Raw genomic sequence first — 23,442 nt, forward strand, 5'->3', positions numbered from 1 at the left:
CTGCTGAGACAATAGTACCATTTTTGAGGCAAGTACCTCCAAAACATTGTGAGAGTACTGAACAAGCCCATGGTCATGGAAAAACTGCTTTCAGTACCACTTGCTACAAAAGATACAGTGAACAAAAGAACTACAACAGCAATTCCAAATGCAGAAATAAAGCGCAGCAATCAATATATAACTGGTCACCCTTCCTTCTGGACATATCCCTGGCACCATTTTCAGCAATCCTCACTATCCTCCATCTTCAAATGTGTGAGCTTTCCTATCTTTTGTTTATGATACTCATATTTGAGCAAACTTTTCCATTGACAAAGCAGCAGAAATAGCTTCTGCAGCTGTATCTACAGTGATGACTAGCAGTTGAGAATTGCCTTTACAAGTCCTAATGTGTTCTGATATCTGCTTTTCTAAGTTAATTTCAATATAAATTTAAGACAAGATGTCAGTGAACTTCATCTTCTATTACTGCACACAACAGGTCCCAGCAGATAGGAAAAAACAGTGTTAATCTTAACTTGTTCCACAATTCGTCCATGCCAACTGCAACTCAGACCCTGAAAAGGGCCTTCACTCAAATAAGAAGGAATTTCAAATTTTATTAGCTTTCCAGAGCATACTGCAGACATTTTACCTTTTCTTGGCCTCTCAGGGAAAAAGCTCAGCTCCTGGCTTTTATGTGAGGATGTTATTTTTTTATACATAAACAAGTAAACTCAGTAAAGGGAGCAAACTAATAGGAAGTTATCAAGTTGAGCCATTCTAATTACTGGTTGAGGAGTCAAAACTACATCAAAAGACCTTCATTGAGCCAGAGATTTGGAAGACAGACAGACCGTTTCACTTCACCACATCATATCCCAGCACCCAACCATGAGCAGAGAGTACACAGAGAAAAGAGCGGGCAGTCGTTCTCATTTTGGCATAAAGAAAGCAAACTTCTCCAGGAGAACAGAGATCTAAAAATTCCCTACAGCAGGCCATGGCAGCCTTGGAGTATGTCACATTAGCACCCTCACAAAATATGTGCAGTGCTGGGCCAATGTCACCATAATCGACCAGATGGTGCAAAATGAGAAGCCGCCTTCTGCCTCCACTCTTACCACCTCTGAAACACAATGAAGGTCATGGTCAGAAAAGGGAGAAAGAAAATGGAAATGCCTCTTTAGTTTTAATTTCAATTCATGCCAGAGCACATAAACCTACTGATGATTTCACGTCCTGTTCCTTTGCATCATGAAGGATGCTGTAAGTAGGGGATCAAAGCGCAGATTCAACATATACACTGCAAATTGAAATTACAATAAAAGCAAAGATGCCTTTACTGGACAATGACAAACATAAGTCCCTGTATCATCCTTTTAGTTTATGACACAAAAAAGTGCTCCCAAGAGACCTCAAGAGTCAGGTTCTGTTTGTTTTGGGTTTTTTTTTCTGACACAGTAGGTGTTTAACTATGTGCCAAATCTGTAACTTGACCATGTAAATATAATTTAAATAAACAGATATTAATCAGCTATATTAAAAAACCAAAGCTTTAACATAGAAACAATCCTTGACGAAAAACATTTATTCAATTAATTTACAGAGTAAGCCAATTAAGGCAAAATATATTACTTGGAAATAGGCTTTCACTGGGTACAAATATGAGCTGGCTTAACAGTATATTGTATATAAAAAGGTCCTTTGAAACCATCTAAGAAAGGTAAAGGCAGAGCAATATAAGCCGAAAAACTGCTTCTCTAAGGTAAACAAGAAGTATTTGTGTATTCTTTGTTTCTCAAAAAAAGTATTATTACCAAAATATTTTCTTCACAATTACTTCCATATTTCTAAATAAAGATTTAAGATTGTGCGAGTATGGACAGAGGGCTTTTATAGCCATGAAAAAAATCAGAAACAACTGAAGACTTATGTGAGAAACAGTGAGCTCATGATATCAAGAAGGCATTTAAGACTTAAAATGTTTAGAAAATCCCGGACAACAAAGCGATACACATCTCACCATTTTCCACATCAAACTGCTAACAACCATAACTTGATAGAAGAAATAACATAATTCCATATAAAATATGAAGTTTGGAAGCACTGGAGTAAATTATGTTGTTGAAACTGCAATATGAGATAATTTCATATCTATGTGGTACCTGATCTAAAACCTACTGAAGCAACTTGAAATTTGTCTAGTGTTTTAATTAGACATGAATTTAATTACTGTTACATAAAAAGAAAAAAGATGCAGCATGGAAAATTATATTTCAAAATTTTTTAGCAACGACTTCAACTAACGGGGCATGGATTTGTGCTCTTCTTCAGCAGCTCACTGTTGTGTTGTAAAAACTACTCAGCATCACCCCTGAGAACTTATATACAGACACCAAACCTATGAGGTGTTATGTACCACCTAAGCACAGGCCCCAGATAAACATCTAATACAGAAGGTAGTCTCTCTGGGCTGAAATGCATACATAAGTGTTATACTGTCAACATGTTTATATTACTAATATAATAGAAATAGCTAAACAATTATCCCCTTCTTTAAAAAAGTATATTAACTAAAATATCTCAGCAAAAGCCTCGTAAGGTGTCAAATAATAGCACATTCCACTTTACAAACTGTAATGCTACATTTGTCCCAGTTATAAATATACGTTTGTTCTGGTTTCCTGTTTTGTGAATCATATGGGAAATCATATAGTAGTTAAAAATTGCAATTGCTCATTTCCACCATTGGAAATTACCTTCACTTCTTAAAAAGTAAAATACAGTTTACAGTTAGATTGCAAATCTCTGTTGTATCCACTGAGAACTAGAATATGTAGCTTTCACTTCAATTCTAGAATCAAAACCAGTATTTCTTAGTGTCATGAGTCAGCCCTCTTTCAAACGGTCCTAGGTGGTAAGTGCTGTTTGTACATTCCTGGTAGAGCCTTAGCTGCACTGTAGATCATCTGTCGACGGGACATGCCAGTGAACACCACGTGCCAATCAGTCCTGTTGACATTCAGTATGCTCTTCTCAAGCACTTCGCCCACGGTCACCAACAGGCCTGACCATCTCAGATTGTAGTCCTGAGGAGTGAGATTCTTAGCCTGTGTAACATTTTGAAAAGTGATTACTGAAATGAGTAGTTTTGTTTCTATCTTCACCATTACTAGCTTCCCTAGGTAATCATTCTTATATCAATAGGACTACATGGCAAAATAAAGGGTATCAGAATCCAAATTTCAGATTGCCCCATGATTTGCCTAGCCAACAATACTTTTTGGATTTTTATATATCATGATCCAAAGGACACCTGAACAACATAAAACTAAAATATGATGCTCAAGAGAGTGAAGACATTCTGCCATTACCAGGAAGTAGTTTTCTCTTTTAAAGTAGCAATAGATGGAATCAATAATGATACATATTTATACATTACTCTTACCCTCCAAAGCTTTTAAAAACAGTCAAAATGTCTTCTGAAACAGGCAAGTAGCCAAATACAAGAAGAAAGCTAAGCCTAGCAGAAATGGAGGACTGCATGAGATCACTGAGGGATTACATATTGTAATCCCCTGAAGTTGGAAGCAGAAGGGAAATAGTGCTCTGTTGGAATTAGTACCACCAAAATGAAAAAAAAAAAAAAAAGTTACTATTTGTGTTCTCAAAACAGCCCCCTGAGGATTAAACCCAGAACAGTTTTGTTTTGAAATTCTTCATGGAAACATTTATTTAAAAATAATTTTCAGACCAGAGTTAACTAATGTATGACTCATATCTACTGTCAGGCAACGTGCAGTGACTGGAGTTTGGAGTAATTCCCAGCGCGTGCTCAAAGAAATGTAAACAATCTGATTAAAAACTTCTATTGGTAATATTTAAGAACTGCACAGTACTGCATTATTTTCAATAGGATGAACCATGATATTTCCATGATTTAAATCTTTCAATTTCAGAAATTTTACATCCCTGTAAGAACAGCACAGTCAGAAGAGGAAACCAGTCTTGCCTTTTAGGGTAGAGTCTGTATGTTCATGGTGGTATTAAGTCCAAGCACAGACATGAAGAAGGGGTATTCTTTATTCATTAGGAATGAGTTTTTGGAATATTAACCAGCACAGTATGCTGTCTGTTTGCTGGTAATTAACAACATAAATACTGAGGCCTTATGAGCTTTATTAAAAATTGAGTGGTCAGATCTCAAATTATAAACTTGTGCCTAAATGAAGTGTAAGCTACTTCACTGAATTGCTAACACGTACATGTGTGCACACAAATACTTCACTATCACACAGGTTTTTTTGGCATTAGATGAAGCTCCAATACATATGTAAAGTAAATTAAGGAAAGGAAACCAAGATTTCAGATGGATAACAGTGCTTACCGCACTTTCTTGGTGCAGTTGCTTAGTGCATTACTTAAGCTGCAAAGACCCCATTCCACACCTGAGGAAGAATGAATATTCTTCTTTTATCTATGTAAAGACTCATGCAGGTTAATTTTGAGTCACTGAACCAGACTGATGACAATATTTCAATGATTAAAGTTATATTTCCTTTCTCAGGGAGTACTTTTTTGTGGCTAATTTCTTCTTGGTTAATATTTCCTCTTGGGTAATTTAATCTTGGAATATTTCTTCTTCTTTAACAGAAAAGTAAAACTAGTGCTTCCAAGTACCGTGTATTGCAGAATGAGACTCTTGATCAAGCACTGCTTTGCCACAAATGCCTGAAGATTTTTAGGTAATATCCAAACATGATTCAAAAGCAGTTTTTATCCTCAATTCATAAATTAAAACATTCAAGTGGAGCAACAGTCAGTAAGAACTGACATCATAAGTGAAATTAAAGCCTAAATCTTGTATCTCAACTGTTAATCCAACATTCGCAAGAAAACTGAAAACTCACCTGCTGGACGTATTGCAAAGGCACTGGGGTTGCTTGGGTAAAAGTCTCTAGATGAATTCCATGAACTGGATCCTCAATAATCAGACATCCAATGTCAAACCACCTGCAATGTCATGCGAGTTAACTTTACTTTTGAGTACTCAGTACCACTCAACTGAAAAAAACATGTTAGTAGTTGTATTATGACCATTTTACAAACTCTACTACAAATGTAGTAATTATGTAACCATGAGTTTCATCAAAGTGTTCTAGTATTTCTCAAATAAAATTTACATATATGAGTTTTCATATATATAAAATTATAGAGCATCTATATGGTTGTAAAATAATATACATAAAAATATATAAAATTCATTAAACAGATCAAAGAAACAAAGAAAGCACGTGCGCAGACACATTCTTTAGGCCACATTTTTTATGCTCCAGTTTTCATTCAATCTTTGAATGAATTTTTCTCATTAAGACAACCTTCCCTAGGAATAAAAAAAAACAAAAAACTATTTATCATTCATGTTCTATATTCAGAAGCTTTTTTGGTATGGCTAATCCTAGAACAATAATTTAAATGAATTCATTCAGAGAAACACTTCTGCACCCTTCAGAAAAGACAGTGCCTGCTGCAGCAGACACAGTAAAGGCTAATGAAGCAGTACCCGAAATGGTTCCCTATCTAGCTTGCAAAAACATTAAATAATTTCTCCCTATCAACAAACTAACAACACTGACATGATCCAAATAAAACCAAGGGCAACGTATCACCACTATCTTACTCTATTCAATTCCTGTAACAGTTTTACAGCTGAGTTGCCACAGGAGAAACATACTCCAGGGAATGCACAAAAACAAAATCAAGCCCAAGAATCATAAAATATTTTAAAAGAAAAATATTATTGCAGTTTTTGTTTCATATGTATTATATACGTGTCTACATATAAACTGTATTTTATTATTTAAAGTCTGGGAAGCGAGGATGTTGTTATAAAAAGAAATGCAGGACTCCAATTTTAAGAAACTAATGGCTGGGCCATGGTAAGCTTCATGTTAAGAGTTTAGTGGAGCAAGACAGGAAGAAGTACTTTGCTTGCATCACCTTCGTAGTAGGGCAGAGAGTACTGCAATGTCCTTTGTGAAGAGGACTACCTCAATTACAGTCAACTATGAAAGACGGTTGAGAAAGCTTCATGGTTAAATATAACTTGCTCCCAATTAAGAAAGGAGTTAAAAAAGGGTAAAATACACATAAAAGATTTTGTAATTTTGCAACTGGGAGAGGAGGTAATGTCCTTCAGCTGTCTTATGGACAACTGAGAAGCTTAGCTGTGAGCAGTGACTGACCTGCTAAGTGTTAGGTGCAGAGCTCTTAGTATTGGTGGGTGGCTACTTGGAAACTTCTCTCCTTCGGACATGCATAAGTATGGTAAACAATATCAGCAAAACACTGACTGCATCCTCCATATTAGAACTGTAACACCACAATGCTCACTTCAGAATAATAATCAATTACTAGCACAATGACCTACCATTTCATTACAGAACAAAACAAGGGCCAGAAATAGTTCAAATATGTTTTGTAACACCATACAAGGAAGCTTTCAATATAGTCTACTGAATAAAAATCAAAGCATGCATTAACTTATTCTTTGTTTCCACCATAACTAATATCGAAGATCAAGAAATTCTTGTAATGCGTGGACAGAAGAGCTAGCATTTCTTTCAATAACATTGCAGTCGCGGGTGAGCTCTTTCATGTCAAGTGCTTTAAGCAACATTTTCAGATTTAGGAACAAGTAAATTCAAAGGACAAGAACAGCAACTACTTTGAAACAGAGATTTCATTGTCATAGTTACACTTTTGTGGAAGTATGATAAAACATCTAAATCAGACTAGATGGAAATGAATACTAACAAAAATTAAAATACTTTGTAATTCTATTTACTTTAGAAAACTCATCATCCATCTTCCACTAAGGATATTAAATATACTTTCAAAAATAGAGTAAGGGCAAAGTATGTGTCAAAAAAATAAATCCAAGTCCATCACATGAGCAAAAATACAAACATTAGAAAAAATCTAAGTTTGCACTAAAAAAACCATGACATTGTCCTTAATGTTTTGGAAATTAATTATAAAGCAACTTCAGTAAGTGTCTGTCAAAAAGCTTGTTACAAAATAAAGTTGTAATGTATTTGAAAACAAAGGAAGTAGATAACATATTACATGATAAAATCATATTACTACAAATGCCACAACATGTCCCAATATATTTTCGGAATCGAACATAACTTCACGGAAAGAGAAGAGAGAGTGTGCACACATGAGTGAGCAAACTACTAACCAAATTCCAACTTTTACAGCTCCTTAATTTTGTCAGTTCAGTATAACTTCATTGTGTTTTTATTTTGTGAATCCTGAAAGACCACACAAGGATTTTGTATATTAAAGTCTCAAGATGGTTAGACAAAAAGCTGAACATCATTACCAAAATGAAATCTGCCAAACCAATACTCAAGACAGACTCTCTCCTTTCTTCTGGTCAGAGTGATACTGCCAGCAACTCTTTACAGACCCCTCTGAGTCAATACAGAATAGTCCTTTCTCCCCTCACCACCTCAAACCCCCTCCCTATAATATATATATATATATGTAAAGTTCTCACTTGTCAGGAAGCAATTCCTCAATGAAGCTTTCTATTGATACAGCAGGCTGTTTTTCATGTATTACTCCTGTTCGACGCAAGCTGTCTATCCTTTCTTGGGCACCCTAAATGGTAACATAAGCTGTTAGACAACATTCTCTTTGAATCACAACATAGTACAATGCTTACAGATTAATGCAAAAAGAACTCTAGAACATACTTTTCAAGTTAACAATAAAACATGAGAGATTTTGAGAAATTACTCTAATTTCAACATTACAAAAACAAAAAGCAAAACTCATAAAAATCCATAACGGAATCCCAAAGAGTAACAAAAGCTATGATAAAACTAATCTTGTTCTTTTTCCATGAAAATGAATGAGTAAATGATTTGCTTAAATTTAAGAAACCAAATACTAATTAGTTGTTTTCACGGGTTTTTAGTTATTGGCCAAGGAGGTGGCTGCACCTAGATAGACCTGAAGAACATGGACATTTTTTAAATCTGTAGATCTGTTGATCTATAGTATTAGTGGGGAGGCAACTCAAAGATTCTCCTGATTTCTTACATTCCCAAGACAGTGTGCTAGGAAGAGACTAAGATGAAATACCTGATATACCTTGAAACTAGAGTAATATTGCAATGTATGCTAGATGTGACGGCAATCAATGACAGTACAAGAAAACTGACATAAGTATTCTTCACTTGCTGTGAACATGTTTGCAAAGAAACTCAAAAACTATTTCAACAGGCAGATTTCAACTGATCTAGTGATCCAGATGGTAATTAGGGAAAAAAAAAAAAAAAAAGGTAATGTTTACCTATCCCACAAACTGACTTTCCTTTTATACAAGGGTGAATGTTTCCACACACTCTCTCTGCAGTGGAGGTGCTTTAGTACCGTTATATATCAACTTACTTTTAAACCTGCAGCATAGCCCACAGGTTGGGGTGCGATGTTAGACTGTGCAGCTTCTCCAGTAACAACAGCCATTCCAAAGACTTCTTGAAAGGCGTCTCGAATTGCTGCAACTTTTACCTCTTTATTAGAAGTAACCACTATGTCCAGTTCTCCCCCAGTTTCTGTAAAATAGATTTAAAAAAATATATGCATGTATTTTTCTTCATTCCCATTAAAAGATAGTTCAAATACACTCTACATCTTAAGCGCATGCTTCTTTCTCATGCACTGTTCAGAAGTTCTTTCATGACTCAGAAGTAAGTCAGGAAGTAAAAGTTAGATGAATAGCTAAGTCATTCATGGATGAAACAGACAGCAGGAACTGATGGTTGTTTAGCACCTGAAAAAAAGCATACCACTCATTTAAGGTGACAATTCATGGATTTAGGAGAATAACTCAGGCACGATTTCTAAAGGTGTTTTGGTGTTCTGGGAAGCGGTAAGGAATACTGGTGTGACACACAAACTCTTCCTTATGAAAGAGAGCAACACAGATACAGTTCACAAAATCCAATTAACAGCTGTCAAATTAGGTAAGGTTTAAAAGACTCATATTAATTTCTAGTTGTCCTTGGACTATGAATTTCGGTGTCATTTTATTGCCTGTCTCCCTACAGCTTTATCGTGTTTTTAGATATTAAATATCTACAGAACCAAAAAGTTGTATTTCTGAATGATTTCCATATGGCAGTATCTCTATGAAGAAGGATGAGTTTTCACTAAGCTTTTTTAGAACAAAACAAAACAGTTCATGAATTAAAAGAAATCTAAAACAACTACAAAAGACTGATGAGCTCAATTATACCTCACATCTGTCTTTATCAGTTGGATCGTTTTTATTGTCAAACTTAATTTATGCAAAAACGTCTCACAAAACTTGTCCCTTCTCTGACAAGCTTTCCGAAGAACAGCTTATACTTTTTTCAAACATGGAACATGACATCAGAGAAAGCTGCATAAGTAAACTGCATCAGCAAGTGTAAAGCACAAATTAATGAACAGCACGTCCACAAGCAGGCACTAAAGGTAATAGATATGGACAAGCCCCTTGACATCCTTAGTCCAATGGCTGTGGATGATGGAGAGATGACTATGGAAGTCAGCAGATCTCTACCATACAGCATCTTCTGTTGCTTCTGCTGAAAACAGAATATTGAGCTAGGTGAACCACTGGACTGGAGCATCTCTTCTAAGGGGAAAGACTGACAGAGTTGGGAATATTCAACCTGGAGAAGGCTCAGGGGCATCTTATTGATGTGTACAAATATCTGAGGGGAGACTGCAAAGAGGATGGAGCCAGGTTCATTCCAGTGGTGCCCAGTGACAGGACCAGAGGCAATCAGCAAAAACTGAAACACAGGAGGTTCCATATGAACATCCGGAAAAAAATTTTTAATGTGAGGGTGACTGAGCACTTGCCTATGTTGTCCAGAGAGGTGGTGGAGTCTCCATCCTCGGAGATATTCAAAAGCTGCCTTGACACAATCCTGGGCAACTGGCTTTAGGCAGCCCTGCTGAAGGAGGGGCATTGGACAAGATGACCTCCAGAGGTCACTTCCAACCTACACTACTTTGCGATTCTGTGATCCAGCAGGGCATTTCTTATGACAACAGTAGCAAACTAGTGAAGAAACAGCCTTTTAACCTGTAATTTCCTAGGCCCACTGACAGTACCAAAACATGTTAAGCTACCTCTTAAAAGAAAAAAGAACAGAGTCCAGTGGTTTTGCTTCTAAACACTAACACTACACCTAATTATACATGTTGACACAGTCTGCAGTATTCACCCAGATGTAAGAAAAATCCCTCGACTGATAATGGTAAGCCTAAAGCTTAAAATATGAAAGAAAAGAACAATTTATTATTTGGCTTGTATTACTTAACAGACCTCAGTTGCAGGAAATACCTTCTTTTTATGAAGAATCACCAGAGATATGCCAGAACAGTAGTAAAACATTCTATTTCTTTTATAGGCATTTTTTAAACTTATTTATCAACTGCTTTACTGAATAAAATTGGGTGTACACATCACTGAACCTTGGGCACTTGTATTAAACATTGGGTAAGAACAGGACTAAAAAAATCATTGAGGGTATCTTTTTTTCACTGATTCTTTCTTGATAGAAATCAAGTTAATATAAGTAAACAAGTGCTTAAAATTGACTGCAGGCTTTTGCTGAAGTTAGCCTTCTTTGAGTGCCCAGGGATAGAAAAACTGTTAAAGAGTTTTTAATGCTACTAAAAACTAGCCCATAACATACCTACTAAATTACTGCATAGTAACTTAAGAATCGTAACTGTGCCACATGTTTGTGTATTGCAACAGCAGGATACAGATTATGTTCTTTTGTATTAACGATCATGATATATCAAAAGCATATCTGTGTTCATCACAGAAGGGAAACAAAGATATTACATCCACTAAAAGAAAAAATTCATGACAATATCTGTCATACACTATCATACATTGGAAATATTAAAACCTAAAATATAATAATTAGATATACCCTGATAAATTCAGACACAAAACCAACACATTAACTTAAGTCCTAATACTTGAACATGAAATTTCATCGTACCTTGTGCATTATAAACTGAAATGACAGTTCCACATACAATTTAAGATTCCCTGTTGTCTTTTTTAAAAAAGGATTGATGTTTATGCCTGTAAGGTGACCCTTTCCCGTGCAGACAGAAATTTTCTATTCTGGGTGCTTGCCTCTGATGACATCTTCACAATGTGCCAGTGCAAACAGTTCAGCTCTTCTCAAGAAAGAGATTACAGAAATAGTGTTTGCTCACATGAAAAAAAAAAAAATTCAACCACCTCATCCAGAAGCTTTAGTAATTTCAGGCTTTGGCGTGAGGAAATCTGTTGTTTGGAATTGTAGCAGTGGACACAGAGCAGAAAGAAGTGGGGCCAGGTGCTGTTGAGCACATGGCTTTTGTTGATCCCAGAAAACATTTCTAGAAGGAAGTAAATACTAAGTTTACAAATCTCTGCCTTACTTCCACAACCTGCAACTACCAAAAAAAAAAAAAAAAAAAGCAATATATTAATGGCCAACATGTACACAACTTTAGAGAACTTTGAGATAACCACTGAGTATGCCTATCTTATGGCTTGTTTTAGATTTAATATGATAGCTTACACAGTAATATTTAAGCATGTGATGCAACAGAACACATACAGTGGATTTTAAACTGAACTCCATAAGGCTTAAATAGAGACACAGTGGGAGAAAACAGTATGCAACCTAGGGATTACTGACAAGGTTTCTTCACTCTTTTTCTTTCTTTATAACTTCTTCATCTTTCACAATCTAGATTAAAGGGTATTACTATGCCACTACCTGAACTACAGTGGAATACAAAAGTCAAATGAACGTTAAGATGCACATAGAAAGCCAGCCTCCAGAGTGAGAGTTTCACTGGAAAATACACTAGATAAATCAGTGCAGTATTGTGACTTTGAATACACTACATATACAAACTTCAAGTATAAAAGCAGTGTGCTATTATATTAACATCTCTAACATTTACATGTATTACTTAATGGTTTGTCATAAATACTTACTGATATATGGAACCATGCCAGGATCCAGCGTTGTGATCATGGTCTCCACTGAATGTTTGGTTTTATCAAGAACAGACTTCACCATGGGATTCTCAGCTACACCCTAAATGTAAGCAAACAGATTTCCATATTATCTTCTGTTTTTTCTTCCCAACAAACTAAAAATGTTACAGTTAAAAAACAAACAAACAAAACCCAAATATTAAGCTGCTCTGTGTTTCCCTTAACACATTTACACTTTGTAACACCCACTCTATCTCACTCCTCAGCACAAATGCTACAGGATATTACTACCAGTGCAGGACTTTTCAGTTACAATATGAAGTTCACGTATAATGGTTACCATCCTCTTTTACATTAATGCAGAAACAGACCCATCAGTGATGGCGGGCAATACACTTGATCTAGTCCTAATCTGGGACTGTAAGCCTTGAGCTTTAAAAGTTGTAGATTCCCAATGCTAATTACAAGCATTATCAGACTAGGCAGCTGGATTTAGACTGTGGTAACTCAAGCTGAAGAGTCTCTCTTTTCTGATCTTCTTAAAAACACGAGGATCTATTTTTGAATAGCCCATTACTAACAAATATCTCAAGAGCAATTGAACTGAAAGTCCTCAATTTATAAACAGATTCTAAACATAGCTGGAAAAATTATCTACATTCTCCAGCCAAATCATAGGTAGAGCTGCTGACAGACCTAGTTCATTAAATATAAACACAAACACTGTCCTGTGTCTTGCAAATACCCTTAATGAATGTCTGTATCTCATCAAAAGTTTATTTAAATATTCCGATAAGACCACAGGGTGAAAGAAGAAAGATACCAATGCTGAGTCATTGAGAGATAAACCACTGGAAAATGTTTTACAGAAATATTTTTATAAAATTTTTTTAGTAAACAGACTGCTTTCAGTCTAATACTAAAACTGCATATGCTTGTATTTGTTTCACTAGCTGACAAGCATTACACAGGACAGCAGTGTGCACATTTTTTTCCAGAAAGTGCTTGCTTAATACACCTACACAGTATTCCAGAGAACTGGAGAATCAAGAGTAGTTTTAATTATCTCAGAAACTTTTTCTCAGGACAGCTTCTTTCCCATAAATCACAGAACAGTTTGGGTTGGAAGGGACCTTAAAGATCACCTCATTCCAATCCCCACCCCCAGCCATGGGCAAGGATACTTTCCACTAGATCAAGTTGCTCAAAGCCCTATTCCACCTCTGAATGCTTTCTATTTCTTTGTAGCAAGCTTAAACCCACACTTCTACAACTACTGAGATACTGTATAGCTACTAATAATGATCAGCAAATCCCATGCCTCATGCTGAAACAGTTTACTACCGGGTTCAGGTACTTTTCTCACCACTGTGCAGAACACTAAGCCTGACTGTAGAATTTGGTAAAGAAACCAAAACAATTACTCTCTCTGGCACAATTAAGCTTTCTCAAGGCAGAGCCCACGGCAGACACTTTTTTCTCATGAATTATACACAAGATTTTTCCGAATGGTAGCATTCACTAACACATATGTTCTTGTGACTACAGGGAATTTATATTCCTCCAAATTTCTCACAATCTGAAGATTGTTGTTTTAACAAAAACTGAGTGAATGCTATGAGATCCTCAGAAGCATTTTAAGTAGGAATTTCCAGTTTTAGCATCTTTCCAGTAATGCAAAGCCAAACAGTACTTCTCCAAACAGCAGACTGTCTGCCTAACTAACACAAAGTCATTATACACCTCTTGCAGATAATCAGGTTCCTGAGCAGCAAGAATCTTCTTCTCCTACCTGTGGAAGATGCCTTTATGTTCATCAGCATAGCACAAGCAGGGAGAAATAGTCTTTAGACCAATACAAAACATGAAGTTATCACAAGACAGTGAACCATAATGCAGTTAAATCTGGAATTTCTACTGAGTCAGTTCTAAGCCAACATGAATCCAAATTGCTCAAACGGACAATCTTCCATGTCAGCAGAGTGCAAACACAAATCTTCTGAAAATTCAGCTTCTGTCTGTCTTCATTGCTCAGTCAAATATGCAAGCCATCAGGTGCAATGACTACAATAGTATTCAACTTTGCCTCTGATACATTATGTAGAAACCAATCTTGGAACTGCTATGAGACTGCTCAACCATCTTTGACAGATCAAAGGAACTGGAACAGTCTCATTGATTCTAGACCATTAATTTGTCAATTTTAGCTTGTCACAATCTTGGATATTGTCTAGCTTGATGGAAGTCTCGGAGAAAGGTGTATGATTTCTTCAGAACACAAGAAAAAAAAGAATAGTTCAAACTACTTCAAGAATAGAAATAAAGATGACTGCTGCAACTACTGTGTAAGGTCTTCAACAAGGAATCCAGGATGCATTTCTGTAATAACTATCAGTTAGTTTCAGAGATTCTGCCTGACCTTTAAAAGAGTCTGATATGTGCTTACAGACACCAAGAACTTGATGGCTTCAGTATAATTAATGATTCTTCCTTTTTCCACCTAGGAAATTCTCAAAAAGAGGTTACTGGACATGCAAAGCCCATGGAATGCTTAATACTTCAACCAAAATCTAGATTTTAATATTGAAGTCAATGATACTGACCTTCTCTATCAATAGAAAGAGGGAACCTTTTGGATCCTACTGGTATAAAGGCAACAGTAATGCGGATGAGATTGGCTTTTCAACTAATTTGCAACTGCAAGCTCTGGTACTTCCAGTGCACCAAAAGTGCTACAGAATTATGTTACAAGAAAAATATTCTCTTCTGGAACATTAACATCTGTTGCAAATATTAAGAGGAACATGATGACCAAGAGCAGGACATTATTATTTAAAGGAAGAAAGAAAATGTATTTTTATGAACATGAGAAGCCATCTCTCCTTGAAACAGGAACCATTAAAGCCCTGCTTTCACTGTACTGATGGAGAATTAATCTTGCTCTTTAAGACTGTATCACTGTCAAGATGTCTATTCCTGGAGTAAGGGAGAGCTTAGTCTGCCATGGCACACACAACTTTTTCTCCCAGCTTTCCATGTTCAAAAGGGCTTGAAAGTTCCTCCAAAACTCTGCAGTCCCATTGGGACATCAATCTTCTTGATTCTTCCTTCATATTTAAAATGAAACAGTACAGGAAAAAGTGTTGCTCTTGAAGACGGTTCAGCGTTCACGCACAGTCTTTTTGTCACAATCTTCATGATGCTACTTACATGTAGCATTTGTCAGAGCTCCAAAAAGGTTACAGGCTAATGACATTCTACTAGTTGATGTTGGTGCTTATTTCCTCTGTAGGATTACATCGCACCACAAGGAATATCTGTTCTGCAATATATACTCCATGCCTTCTAGCAGAATAGAAAAATCCTACAAAATATCTTAGACACTTCATAGGTAAACTGTTCTTTGGTAGAATATGTATTTGTCTCCCCTTGAAGAGACTTGTTCACTATAGAACAGGCAGGATTTGCACCTCAGTCAAACTCAGTTCATTAGTAAATGATAAAGAAATGGGATACACAAAGAATTCTGGTGAAGTAAAACACTTTTCTGCATCCAGAAGAAAACAGTTCTTTTTCTGCATCCAGTCGCTGTGAAGTGAAAATTCATTTTCAGGTCTTAAAAAGGTTCTAAGGCTTCATCTGATTTAAGAACAGATGACAGAACCTCTTAGGTATGCATATCTTTCTGTCACAAGCACTGACATTAACCTAGAACACCCGTATTTGTGTAGTCCTCCCTCTCCTATACATAGGAAGAGCAAAAGCAGTTTCACCAAACACCACTACTGAAAACAGCCACCTTACAAATGAGGCTCGAGAAGAGACAGGATTTTTAACAACACGCATTTAAAAAGTAAGGTATGTCTTATTATAGTCAGTAAAAAACGGTAATTCCTCATGAAGGGTAACAGACAAAACCCCATACCTTTATAAACCCCCACAGTCCTCCACCAGGTGCTCCACCTTGGGCAGTAGATACCCTAGGGTCTTCATGCTCCTCAGGAAAAGTGATTGCAGAACCACTTCCAGGAGACAAAGATGATGAGAAAGTTGCTTGTTGAGTAATAGGATCTGCCAAAACACCTAGTAAAAGGGTAAAAATAAAACACAAGCGTTCATTTATTTTATTGCATTTGATTGGTTATACTGTAGCAACATGCAATTGTTTAACAGGAAATGGAGCAGGAAGAATTGAAGAATACTGGGCTGATTCATTTCATTTCTTGAAGGCCCCAACAGTCCTGCTTGTTAAAGGTTAGCAGATATAACTACTGTAAATGAGTTAAACAATATATGCTGAACTGAGACTGCCTGTATATTATGTACAAAATTAAACAATTATTTTTTTCTTAGCAAGTCAGTTTAATAGTGGTGCTTTTTATTGTATTCAAATGTTCATAAGCCTTCAGTAGAGGAAAAAGAGGAAGGGGTGTTGCTCTCTGAACAAAGAGATAGGACTGTTCTCGTATGTAATAAAAGAGAAGGAAATTTTCTAACACTGAGTATTGGAAATTAGTAGCAACAGAAAAAGCAGCAAGCAAATGAATAGCTTTAAAGATTTTTAAAGGATAACAAAATAAACTAAAACTGTAGAAAACTTAAGCATAGGCCTTTGTCCCACTACTGAACCCTATTTTAACAGATTTTCCAAAACTAGCCTTAATCGAGAGTTATTTTTATTTCACACTGTACAAATGATAGGTCGTTTCAGAGACTTCCCTAACACAGACTACTTAAAAGAGGTATCACCAGTAACAATAAAAGCTTGGCCCAATTGCAGTTGAAAAGCCAAGTTTCTATTCTACTACCAGAAAACGCATCCGTTCAGTGACTACAGCAATTGCCTGCATGGAAGGTATGTATTTTTAACTGTCCTAATGCTATTTAATAGCTGGAAACAAGAAAATAGAAGCTGCTCTCACGTGATGGACAGCTTGTTATAATTACCTTTTCAGAACAAAAAACTGAAAATTATCAGATTACAGCCCGAGATACCACATTGTTCTGTGGAAATGCAATAGCTGAAGTCAATTCTCTAATCTAAACAAAAGATATGTATAGATATTCAGCTGGGCTTTCGTATTCAAGTTAATAAAAACCAAAGTGCTCAAACAAAGGTTTTTTGTGCGCCTGAATGCTAGCAGAACTCTACTGAAAGAGGACTCTCTGTCCTAGACCATCACTGTATTTAAAGGCTACTCTACCTTCTTCTGAGTGCAGCTACACTAATTTAAGTGTACCTAGAATAATAAAGAAGCTCAACTTGCAGGACTCTAGCAGAGTGGTGGAAAAAGCCACTCAGGAGATCCCTCATCCTGCCTCACAAATACAAAAGCATATAAACAAAAAGTTACCTGTGACTGGAGGTGCAGAAAATGATGGCATCAGTGGGCTCTGTGGTGCTCGACCAGCATGACCTCTGGTAATGTCATAGGTTGAAGACATGGCAAATCCTGAAAAGGGGGGACCAGTGGGAGGTGCAGGAAGAGTAGGGCCAGTAGTAGAGCTTAATGGAGGAGGTGTAGAGAACTGGGACATGGAGGTACTAAAAGCTGAAGGCACAACAGGAGGTGGGGCAGGAGTTGGAGGTGGTGCAATAGTAGAAACCGTTGTAGAAGGCACAAGTGGAAGAGAAGTCATAGGAGGAGGAAGTGAAGACACTGCAGCTGGCAAGGGTGGCGAGTACGCAGGAGAAGATGACACGCTTGGTGTAGCAAGGGGACTGGACAAAGCTAGGAAATAAGAGAAAAAAGGAATTTTAGAAATACTGAGCCTTAATCTCAAAGATCCAGTTATAAAATTATTCAGATAACTTACAAATAAGTTTTGACCTTGTCTTTTTTCCCTTCAAAGTGAATTTTAGTTCTGCTTGATTTTGCATACAATACCAATTGCGCTGTTTTTTGTGGTAGTATCTTGTAAGACACATCTTTTTCTTGCATTACCCTATTTGTCATAAGCTTAAAAAGATGATTCAACATTTGACTACTGAACTTATAGCAGATGAAGTTTGCCTTAGAAATTTCTAACGAGTACTGTTCTTTCTGAGCAACCAATTTATCAACAAGAATAATGATGATGAAGTGCTCATCTTTAAGAATAAAATGTACACTCATAGTATCTGGCCGGGTGGGATCTACTTCAGAGGTATGGTTCAATGAGATGGGCTGGACACCAGCCAGTCCTCTTCTCCCTGCAACCCAGACTCCTAAGCCCTCTGCTTTCTCAGTTTCAGTCTGTCCCTCAGCTGATGTTGGATAAGCCAATTTTGCTGTCTAAGCCAAGGTTACCCTGAAAACCAAATCAGAAAAACAGAAATGACTATTTTTGATAGAAGTAAGCTGTTGGATCAGCTCAAGCATCTCACTGGCCTCTGCCTCAACATCAAAAACAGTCAAATGATACGCCAAGTTGCACTATTGCAGTGGTCTCCAAACCTTATCATGCATACCTATCAATAAAATAATTTTGAGAATTCACGTCCCCAACATGTGTAAATTTATTTTAAAATTATTTGTATGTACCACTGTACTGCTATATTATGCATACTAGAGAACATACACAATCAAAATTTTAAAAGGATGTGATAGATGAATGAAAAAATTTTGAAATAATTTATTTATTAAACTACAAAAACTTTTCTGGTCCCACTGAGAATTCTTTTATTAAAATACTATTAATATAATAATATATTATCTTTATAATGGTTAACATACTTTGCAATATAGTTAATAATAATTTTTTAGAGATAGCAGTGTGATTGAAGAAGCCTTGTTGTCTTTTAAATAATTGTTTAACAGCTCATGCTACAGCAATTTGAAGGACTGGTTCTATGCTCAGATATTTCAATAGTTGTCTTTAATGACTGTCATAGCTGGAAAAGACACCTCACAAAGATACATAGATCCAAGCGGAAGAAGTGCATTGTTGGCTGTGCTTAGTAAATAGTGTTATTCAGTCTCCACTCCATCCACCAATTATACAAAGGTTTTTCTTGAAATTCAGTTAGCAAATTTCCATCTTCCCTGATGTCAATCAAATGTTCTTGCAAACTAATCAGAAGGTGTTGCCTTTTGGTATTTTTAACAAATGGGTTAAAAACCCACTGAAACCCTTCGTTTGGAAGATTTTGACACAGTTCAGGAAATTCTCTTTTGCAAGTTTATGTGTACAGTTCTGACAGTTTTTATATGGGAAACTTGCACCGGTTTTTAGCAATGGGATTACATAATGATAAAACATTTGCAAATATCAGTTTTCAAAAGTGTTGTGGTTTATAAAACCACAAGGACAGTTTATGCTAAACCTGGTGGGCTGAGGCAGGGACAGGGAGGGTTTCACTCACCACTTAGGGTCATGGGCAAGAAACCGACAGGACTCCTGACGAACAAGAAAACAACTGAATTTATTAACTCTTTACAACAAGAAGCAAGATACTGAAAGAGAGAAACCACATCTTACAAAAGCACTTCTCCCCCACCCCTCCCTTCTTCCCAAAGCCCAAAGGCTTTGTTTTGTACCTTCTCCCCCTCCCCGGCGGCACAGGGGGGCCAGGGAGTGGGGGAGTGCAGTCAGTCCACTGCTCTTTCCTCCTCACAGTCTCTCCCAGCTGCCACGTGGAGTCCCTTTCTTATGTTGAGAGTCCTTCTCCCAGGTGCCACGTGGAGTCCCTTTCTTATGTTGAGAGTCCTTCTTCGGAACTTCTCCGGTGTGAGTCCTTTTCCAACGGGGCTACAGTCCCCCGACAACTCCCACAACTCCAGCATGGGGCTTCTAGTTCCAGCGTGTGGTCCTCCAAGGCTGCTTCTTTCTTCACCACGTGGCATGGGAAAATGAGCGGCAAAGCTCTCTCTCTCTCACTGATCGGAGTGTCGTGTGATTCTTTCTCCGCCGTTGAAGGTCTTCATCGGCTCCCAGGAAAAAGGGCTCCCGGGCGAGCCATGGCGGAGGCTTGGGGTACGGGAGGGGCGGTTGCTCAGAGGGCCTGACCAGCCTGCCCGAGCCGTGCCCTGACCGGGGGCCTCGCCAACCCATTGTTCTGTGCCCCCTCTTAAATATGTTATTCACAGAGGCGCCGATTGGCTCAGCCCTGGCCTGGGGTAGGTGCATCATGAGCTGGGACACTTGCTATGTGATGGTGGTGCCCCCTCCCCCACTTCCTCCCCCTTTACCAAATGCTTGGGGCGAGGAGGGAGACTCATTAAGTGTCATTTAAAAAGGAGCCACCACTGTAACCCCTCCCTTGCTGCCAGCAGCAGCCTGGAAGCTGGGGGAACTCTTAACAGTTGCCTAAGGAGCCATTACGCCCCTCCCTGCTACCAGACAAAACCCCCCCTCACAAAACCATAACAAAAAGTCTCTCTCAAAAGCATTACTTTCTTACAAAAAGTAGTTACTGTATCGCTCCTTGTTAAAACATCACCTTCACCTTGAAGGAACAAACTATGAGTGCATGATTTTTTTAAAATATCTACTAGTCAGCATACTGCTGACAGCCACTTGTCATCACAGAAAACATCAGCTGATCTGGGAGACTTGTCTTTTTGTAAAAGAAAAATGTTCATGTCATTTTTAAGTTCAACACCTTGCCACACGACAACCAGCAGACCTCTGTGCTATACAAAATGTTTCATGGTCACACCCTATCTCATTAAAAAGTATTGTTAAAAAAATCTACTATTTAAAGATCATTTTCATAAAATTAACCACACGGGTGACTTCCTGTAGCACTTTGTGCCCTTCTGGCTCCAGTTCCTTTGCTGCAATAGTTCGTCTATGAATGAGACAGTGAAAAAATTTCAGGTGTGCTGATGGCTGTGTAACCTTATTCCAGAATCCATTTCAAACTTAGTCAAAGCAACTGTTCCCTCTGCGGTTATTTTTAATAAAAACATTCCTTTTATTAAAGAAGACTTTTACTGTTGAAGATGTATCTTCTCCAACACATCCCTCCTTTAGCGTTTGATAATAAAGAAGTTATTTGTGTATTTTATCACTGACACAGAATTTAGTAAAAACCACAAGCTGAGACACGTTAGGAACATCCATACTTTCAGGCAACTGTATAGCAAACCTCCCATGCCGTCTAATGTCTTCTAAGACTTGTTTCTTCAAATCTATGCATCTTCCAACTGTATTTGCTGACAAATACATTTTAATTTGTCACCATATTGATCTCCATGTATTATTTCAGACATTTTTTACCATGTCAGGAAGAACAAATGTTTCCTAATGTACATAGCTTTTTGTCTTCACTATTAGGTAAGAAATCTCCAAAGATGCTTCTAAAGCTTTATCATTAAGTTTACTGAAATTTTTTAAGTACTTTTTTGAGTGCTATATGCCTTGAAACATTACCGAAAAACAAAAAATTGCAGAGGTTTGCTTTCATGTTCTGTTTAGTTTTAAGATGTCTTGCTAATCATAGTGGTTAATACTATCCTTAACTAACATCTCAAGGCAAAATACATACTTAGGACAAGGTTCATTGTTACCAATGTCAGATGTAAATTTATTTTCAAATAGTCCTCTTGAAAATTTTGATTTTTTTTGGCCAACTCTGTCAGATCTGATCATATTGTTAGCCATATTATGAGGTGAAAACCATGGCAAAGAGCTCATACTAGGAGTCGAAGAAGTGGAGAAGTGTCAGCTCTTCCATCTTCTTGTTGTTTGCTTGTGCTCATATAATTAGCAGTATTTTCATGCCATGGTCTCTTTGCAGGAATCTTTTTAAAGTCACTTATCCATAAAGCCACTTAAGCAGGCACACAAACGGCAAGGTGTCTCAATATAATTAAAGCAAACGAGTGAGGGTGTCATTGTCAACCCCTCTGCATTGTGGAACACACACTCTTCCTTCAGGACAGGTGAATGTCCAATGTATGGACCAACTGAGTGAGGACAACAGTGTGAAGCAGTATATTAAATATTAGTAAAGCTTAATTTCTTATTTTTAGACAAAAATAAATATTAATGGAATTTCTAATATTTTCTTCCTGTGCCCCAATGGATTGCCTTGCACACCCCTTGGGATAAGAGCACCCCACTTTAGAGTCCACTGCATTAGTGTGACTTGAGACAACAATACCAGATGTGTCAGAAAATGAAATATTTGGTATTCAAAATATGGTGTTCAGACTCTCGAAAAATCAGATAAAGTGCTTTGATTGACACCCACAATATTAAAAACCAATGACTATCCAGGTTTACCACCATCCCCTACAAGACTGTACATTTTTTTTGTTTTTAACTCCCTTCTACGCTGCTCATTTAACCATGCACTGTAGTGGAAGGCATTATCTCGCTGGCCCCACATCCTTAAAAAAAACAAGTATATCCACCTGACTTCCTAAAAAAAGTTTCATGAATAAAAAAAGTTTAAAATATTCTCTGTGTCAGATGCATGCCAGATAAAAAGCATACTTCCATGATTAAGAAACTATTTAAATTCTCACAATTAGTCTGCAGAAGAGCACTGTAATTATGCTGATTGCAATGCTTCTGGATGAATTGCTGTGCTTCAAAAGACATGAATAAACATGACCAAGTTGCTGAGGAAGTTTCTGTACCTAGGGAGACAGGTACAGCAGCAGCAGCCTCTGCTGTGCTTGGTGGGGGCGTGCCAGGTGGAGTTGTCTCTATTCCACTCTCTTCCATCATTTTCCTTCAGCTATGAAAAACCGTGAGAAAAAAAAAATTAGTATCTCGAGAAACAAGGGAAAATATTTTAAATTAGAACGTAAAGACCACAACACAGTGATTTACATTCCTGAACAGAGCAGGTAATTCAAATGCAAACTCTAGTAAAAGGAAAAAAATTGACTCAAGTACACAATTATCATTTCTCCTGTACCTTCCCCTTATTTTTACCACTGTGATAACATCTCAAACGCCAAGCCTCTAAAAACCTTACTGTGCATGCCCAGTTACTGCTTCTGACATATACTGGTGGTATGTACATGGGTAAAAGAGAAGTAATTACACATCACAAAGCCCATATACCATTTTGCAAGAAAAACTTAACTACAGGGTAGTATTTTGCTGCATTACTGAGCTGTAGTAACTTAAACAAGGACCTGTTATTTTCAGAGCTGATGCATGATAGGATGCAAAACATGGTAAGAGGCCAGACAGAGGACTGAAGTCTCCCACTTCTGACAGTGAAGAACCACAACTACCCAAAAAGTTGTAGCCCTTTCAGGTTTAAGCACTTTTGCATATGCTCCGGAGCATCACATCTTAGTGCATCACCTTGCTGAACACCATGAACAGTGGCATAGCTGGTAAGAGCCCTGGAGTCCTGACTCTGTGACCTAAGCTAACTGTAAACTTGTCTAGCTTAAAGCAGAAGCATTTTGGGGTCAGCTAAA

At 37.3% G+C, this 23,442-nt stretch overlaps 1 protein-coding gene across 1 annotated transcript; it reads right to left on the bottom strand.

The window, feature by feature from the left end:
- Positions 1–2,805: 2,805 nt before the first annotated feature.
- On the bottom strand, positions 2,806–22,732 carry PRRC1 (proline-rich coiled-coil 1). Its single transcript, XM_010083047.1, has 8 exons — positions 22,642–22,732; positions 17,425–17,802; positions 15,996–16,153; positions 12,068–12,170; positions 8,449–8,612; positions 7,550–7,653; positions 4,893–4,995; positions 2,806–3,092 (listed from the first exon to the last, which is right to left on the bottom strand). The coding sequence occupies exons 1-8, from the start codon at positions 22,730–22,732 to the stop codon at positions 2,883–2,885; spliced, it is 1,311 nt and encodes a 436-aa protein (XP_010081349.1). The 3' UTR covers positions 2,806–2,882.
- Between the last annotated feature and the right edge of the window lie 710 nt (positions 22,733–23,442).

Source organism: Pterocles gutturalis, unplaced genomic scaffold (genome assembly GCF_000699245.1).
Source record: "Pterocles gutturalis isolate BGI_N339 unplaced genomic scaffold, ASM69924v1 scaffold16630, whole genome shotgun sequence".
NCBI lineage: Eukaryota > Metazoa > Chordata > Aves > Pterocliformes > Pteroclidae > Pterocles > Pterocles gutturalis.